We start from the raw sequence: 6,825 nt of genomic DNA on the forward strand, positions 1-6,825 counted from the left end.
ACACACACACACACACACACACACACACACACTCACTCAGTTTTGCTTTGCCGGGTTTAGCTAGTATAGTTTTGTATGACACATATGACACACACACTAATCTTTCTAATACTCTACAGTGTAACATTTTCTGAAGAAGCATAAGTGATTCTTGTAACAGGTTGCCTGTAACTACAATCCAGATGCAAGGTCTCTGTACACTTTCATGTACTCATATTGTTATTTTACCCTAATATAAGGGGTTATTAGCTTTTTTTCCCCCCTTTAATTGACCATTTTAGTTCGTGAACTTATATTAACACACACGTTTACAATTTTTCTTTCCATCTTTATAGCATTTAAACCCATCTTGTATTCATTTAAACGTCTGATTGGATTTATTTTATTCCATCTCAGTCACACATTTGCTGAGATAATGAATATTCCCAAATAAAAATACAGACTTATAATGTCGTATTCCCAAATAGAAATACAGACTTATAATGACGTATTCTCAAATAAAAATACAGACTTATAATGACGTATTCTCAAATAAAAATATAGACTTATAATGACGTATTCCCAAAGATAAATACAGACTTGTAATGACGTATTCCCAAAGAGAAATACAGACTTATGATGACGTATTCCCAAAGAGAAATACAGACTTATAATGACGTATTCCCAAAAAGAAATACAGACTTGCATTTTAGAGTCTCTTATAAACCATCAGCGTTATTTCACTTGTGTACTATTAGTACATCCCCTACAAACACATGAACAATTCTGTGTCTTTCCATTGTGTACTCTGTTCATCTGTCAGCCTCCAGATGTAAATGAATCATCTTATGTGGTGTACTACTAATATATGTTCTGCTGCATGTCTGTGATAACCTATTCTGCCATTGAAGTCATAGATCTGTGATTTTTTTTTTCAGAAACACGTCGCCAGCATTTTTATCAGCAATCAGCAATGGCCTTCCTACAACATACCTTTAATTACTAAGTAATAATTACATTCCACGGGATGCCAGCACAATGCCATGCCTGGTGCTAGTCTATCATTCCACACTGCTCTGTGTCTCTCACTCCTATTCTCTTGTCTGAGTCACATCTTCAGCCCAGCCAATCGTGATTCTGCTTGGAGGAAGATGACGTCCTAGACAGTTTGTGGACATCAGGGATCCAAATATTACATTTCACATCCTGTAACGGATGCCGATTATGCTTGAGGTCATGTGTAGTAGTGATCTCTGTGCTGTTGTTGCTATGCAGCTATCAAGCACTATTTACTAAAGAGGTAACACTCTGTGCTCTGTGTCTACAGTGAATACAACATTAGGATAGATCACTCTTTGGTGTTAACAAAATGTATGAAACCAAAAATTGGTTAAAACATGTTTTTGAAAATTAAAATATATCTTTATCTTCAAAGACTTCTAGAAAAACTGTAACCAATTGTTTATATGATGTTCATACAATTCTAACTCATGGTCATCGATTCAGTTACCCAAACCTTTCCAGCCATTTCACCCAGACATCTCCTATTGTATAGCTCAGACATCTGCCGTCTGTCACCCAAATATCTCCAGGCCTTAATTCCAGACATGTCCAGCTCTATGAACCATTATCAGCAGCGCTATCATCGCAGCATCTTCAGAGCTGTCAGTCAGGAGGCTTCAGCCCCATCACCGGAGTTTTTACGCCTATATAAAGTGCATGGGTGTATATACATATACTACGTGTATCTTTGGCAAAACATCTCTTAATATATTTAGCTCTAATATACTCAGACGCCTAGCTCTGCCATCAGTCCTCTATGCCTGGGATCTTATGTCTGGGATCTCTACTTGTATCATACTGAAACATACTACTCAGACATCACTAAACCTTTTCATACATTCATCCCAAGCTCTATCAGGGGTGGGTTCCTAAAGAGTGGCAGTCCAGCCAACCGTTACCAGAACCCTGTTACCCTACTAAATTCACATGAAATGACCTTTAGTAAATACCCCTAAAATCTGCACCATAACCCTATAACAAACGTAGGTGTGCTGGTGACATTCCTCTATAACCCTATAACAGTCTCAGTAAGCTATGTTTTGCCAGTTTGTATAACACCGGAATGAGTTTCATTGCATATAGCATATTCTGACTGAGAGTGCTTTGGGAAACGAATCCCTTGGGTTTCTATACATGCAGGTAATTAGAATAATATAGAAACCTTTTTTTGGTAATAATTAATGTTCACAGCATCAATTCATTTGAAAGCATGTCATTAATTTAAAATACACAGTACTAATTAAGCGTTTGTACTAAGAAAAAGTTGCTGCTAAGTGTTGGAGTAATTGCTCCTGGTACGTTGGAGTTATGGCTCTTAGTGAGTTGGAGTAATGGCTCCTGGTACGTTGGAGTTATGGCACTAAGTGAGTTGGAGTAATGGCTCCTGGTACATTGGAGTAATGGCTCCTGGTACGTTGGAGTAATGGCTCCTGGTACGTTGGAGTAATGGCTCCTGGTACGTTGGAGTAATGACTCCTGGTAAGTTGGAGTAATGGCTCCTGGTATGTTGGAGTAATGGCTCCTGGTACGTTGGAGTAATGGCTCCTGGTACGTTGGAGTAATGACTCCTGGTAAGTTGGAGTAATGGCTCCTGGTATGTTGGAGTAATGGCTCCTGGTAAGTTGGAGTAATGGCTCCTGGTACGTTGGAGTAATGGCTCCTGGTGTGTTGAAGTAATACCTCCTGATACATTGGAGTAATGGCTCCTGCTACGTTGGAGTAATGGTTCCTGCTACGTTGGAGTAATGGCTACGAGTACCTTGGAGTAATGACTCCTGGTATGTTGGAATAATGACTCCTGGTACGTAGGAGTAATGGTTCCTGCTACGTTGGAGTAATGGCTACTAGTACGTTGGAGTAATTGCTCCTGGTACGTTGGAGTAATGGCTCCTGCTACGTTGGAGTAATGGCTACTAGTACGTTGGAGTAATTGCTCCTGGTACGTTGGAGTAATTGCTCCTGGTACGTTGGAGTAATGGCTCCTGGTACGTTGGAGTAATGGCTCCTGGTACGTTGGAGTAATGACTGCTGGTACGTTGGAGTAATGACTGCTGGTACAATCAGCTAGTGTGCTGTAACAAGGCCTGGGTGGAATTTCTCGTCATCGTGAATCTCAAAGGAAGCCATGTCTGGCGTGTCATCAAAATGGGTTGGCTCTTCTGTACTCATCAAGTGTACATTGTATCTGTCAGAAGTAAGGCCTGGGGATATAGACTTCTTCACACCAAGAAAGCCCATCACATCCTATAAATCAGGTGTATTCATTTTAGATGTTATGTTATTTCTAATAACATGGAATCATTTATTAGATATAAATACATCTGAAAATATGCTTATTATAGTAAAACATTACCGAAGTTGTGTTCTTTTTATGTACAAGTCATAAAGGGGGCTATGTCTAATTTTAGTACAATTTTGCTTGTAAATACAAAAGTCGTATAACTTTAAGTACAACTTCTAGAAGCTTATATAGGAATCAGCGGAAGCTCTGCACTTCTAAAAGTCACAGCAATGTGTTCAAACTTTCTCCTGCATTGGTAAAGTGTTATTTTAGCTTTATGTCTGCTCAGTACTGACCTAACAGTTAATATCACATCGTGCTACATCAGTTTATAGGCTCATCATTTCACAATGCTTTAACACAAGGATAGGGTTCTTTGGTTCAGCCATGCGACTGCAGTATTCAAATCTTATTGGACTAAGCTGAAAATAACTGTCACTTTCTTTTAAAAACGTTAAGGATATTTTTCCTAGTTTGTTAGCTTTGTGTTTGCTGAGCTTTATGTGTTTAAATAAAAGGTACAAATCAAGTAAGAATTTCTACAAATGATCCCTAAATCATCTCTCTGTGGCACGTTTTGCCTGGCCCATATCTGAGTCCACTTAGCAGAGACTTGGGGACCCTCTAGACCCCCGAAATAAAATGCCTAAGCCTCTCTCTAGCTCTTGCAGGCTGATCCTTTTGTCTCCCTCCTGACTTGGCCGTCCACACGAGGTCTCTTTCATTCATACAGAAATCTTGGCATGGCTCCTGGATGTTGGGAAATCAGAAGCAGACAAATAAATGTCGTAAATGCAGTGGTGGAGCGGCATGGTCAGGTTGTTTAGTCCTGGGAGACTTCATGCCACAAGTTAGCAAGAACCTGTGTGCATCTAAATTACTTATTCATGAACAGTCACATGGCTGAGGACGTGTGCAGAAAAGACAAGAATATACCCACCTGTATGAGTCCTTTTGTGGATTTTGAGGTTTTCTGATCGGGCAAAGACCTTGCCACATCCAGGGAAGGGGCACGGGAAAGGCTTCTCCCCTGTGTGAACTCTGATGTGGTTGACCAGTTTGTATTTGGCTTTGAATGGTTTTCCCTCCCTGGGACATTCCTCCCAGAAGCAGATGTGGTTGCTCTGCTCGGGGCCTCCGACATGCTCCACCGTGACATGGTTAACCAACTCGTGCATGGTGCTGAAAGTTTTGGAGCAGGTCTTTTTGGAGGTCTGCTCTTGATCGATCCACTTGCAGATGAGCTCTTGTTTGATGGGCTGCCTCATGTACCTCAAGAACGCCCCTGCAGCGGCTGGGTGGGCGGCAGCAGCAGCAGCCAGGTTGACATTTAAGTTCATAGAGTTGTAGCTGTGGATGGAGGAGGCTGCATAGTGTTCGGGTCTGAAGGGCTCCGGTCTTCCGTAGAGTTCTCCGGCCAATCCAAGTCGCATCTGGCCATTGAGGGGGTGGTGGACTCCTGGGGCCGTCTGTTCGTGGATGCCAGTGAAGAGAGGGTGGCTTCCTCCATCAGAGTGCCCATAGGTGCCAGTGGAGGAAATGAACATGCTATGGGGGTGGTGGTGGTGGTGGTGATGGGGGGAGCCGGTAGCCGGATGCTGCTCTCCTAACATGGCAGAAGTGGACAGCTCCCTCCTAAGGAGAAAGTCCCTGCTGCTGGTGTAGCCAGTGTGGGAATGAGCCACGGGATAGCTGACGGTAGCCGGCGAAGCGAACGCGGCAGCTGTCTGAGCTTCGGGATGAGCTGGCATGTGCTGCGAGGGACTAAGTTTCAGAGCACTGGCTTGAGCCATGTGCTCAGGTCCGAATGGAGTCAGGGCACCTCCAGGGTCACTCCCCAACTCCCCAGGGTGGATGTGGGCAGGGTGGGAGTGAGCTTGATGACTCCCCAACCCCGGGAAGCCTGTCATAGTCTGATGAGGATGGGCTTGAGCCGCTGCCAAATCCGCTAACCTCAGAGTCTGACTCCTCTTGCTCAAAGGGGGCTCCATCACTAGACAATCAAGTCCATCCACACTTACTGTTGTTATTTTTCCCCCTCTACCATCCTTCAAAAACATGGGTAGATTAAGCGTTCTTTAACTTCTTTTGTCTGCCTCCCAACTCTGCCTATTCCTTTTCCTACTCTGTCCTCCAGCGATTGGCAGAAAGCGCAGCATCGGAGGCGCACAGTGGGGGCATATAGTTTAGCGATGGCACAGCCGGGATTGGACGGGTTGCCAGGATTGGCAGGAGGCCCGCGCCGCCGATTGGCTGGCTGTCAGGCCGCCGCACAGCGGGGATCCGCCCCCATGCTCTCAGCCTGCATTCCACTTCTCAAAGTTGTACTTGGAGAAAGTTTAGCGAGCCCGGAGCCCGACAGCGCAGAGGAGGCGGCGGGGGCTCCGGAGTAGTTGGGAGCAGAGCCACTGCTCCGCCATTGTGACGGCTCACCCCCGAGTCAGCGGCTCAGTCTAATCACTTCTACCGAGCGCCTACCGGTAATTAGTTCATATGGCACCACGTCCCCCTATATCCCCCCTGCATCAACTTCCACAACACAGCAGTAAAATCACTTCTCTCATCCATCTATTTATCTTTATTGTAAGAAGGAGACTATTCCATGATTCCCTCATGTATTCCATGGGAAAAGCTCACTGATCAGTTCAATATTTACTTAGTACATCACTCTGTGCATGGCGATGGATTCTTTACTTTTACACCTACATCACACAAATGAGAATTTTAAAGAGAAGTGAGTGGACGAGCGGAGGTCATTCAAGGTGATGCCGGGAGCCCCATACACGCATTGTATGGATCACACATTGGCAACCTCAAAACATCAGTTGTATGACGATGTGCAGAGCGCAGTAACCATGGTAACCAATCACCTTTCAGCTCTTTGTATTGTCTATTGAGTAAGTCTAATAAAAAGTCGCACGATGTAACAATGAAGTTAGGATTTGGACAACCATGACCCTCTATATCTTGATAACTTTGTATTTGCACAAATTGTATTTTTCCCATTTTAAAAAAGAGCTTAACCTTTCGTCATGCCCCCTACCAATCTCCTTGTACTGTTATTTTTTATTTTTACGTTTTCACCGCTTAGATGATGAAAGCTAAAATCTGATTGGCTGCTCTGGACAACAGACTTTTTTTCCATTTATTTGCTCCAGGTGTCGTAAAGAGACTACATATATACCAGTTACCCAAGTGCTACCTAATGGAGCAGGTGATCTCTAGGAGTAAAAGTACTTCGCCTGACAAGGACACACATCCATGTTTGAGATATATTTCATACCATCGCCATCCAACGAAGTCATGTATCAAAGGCGTACGGTAATAGCTCAGTGGCTCTGATATCAATTATTTACACATATTAGTGAGCCCCGGAAGGAGCCTTTCGTGGTTAAATCCCAAATCACTCGCATGTTTTGTCATGACTGAAACGATTTTAAAAGCTCCCAAACTTCATATTTGCATATATTAAAGCATGTGAAAGATTTCTGCATAGGGCTACA

General features: G+C 43.5%; 1 protein-coding gene across 1 annotated transcript in view; it reads right to left on the minus strand.

Moving 5' to 3' along the window:
• The window catches only part of ZIC5 (Zic family member 5), an 8,605-nt gene extending 2,941 nt beyond the window's left edge, over positions 1–5,664 (minus strand). The window contains exon 1 of the mRNA XM_018576621.1: positions 4,263–5,664. Coding sequence (XP_018432123.1) covers positions 4,263–5,382 — 1,120 coding nt within the window. The 5' untranslated portion in view covers positions 5,383–5,664. The remainder of the gene's footprint in view (positions 1–4,262) is intronic.
• Between the last annotated feature and the right edge of the window lie 1,161 nt (positions 5,665–6,825).

Source organism: Nanorana parkeri, unplaced genomic scaffold, assembly GCF_000935625.1.
Source record: "Nanorana parkeri isolate BGI_ZX_2015 unplaced genomic scaffold, ASM93562v1 scaffold71, whole genome shotgun sequence".
NCBI lineage: Eukaryota > Metazoa > Chordata > Amphibia > Anura > Dicroglossidae > Nanorana > Nanorana parkeri.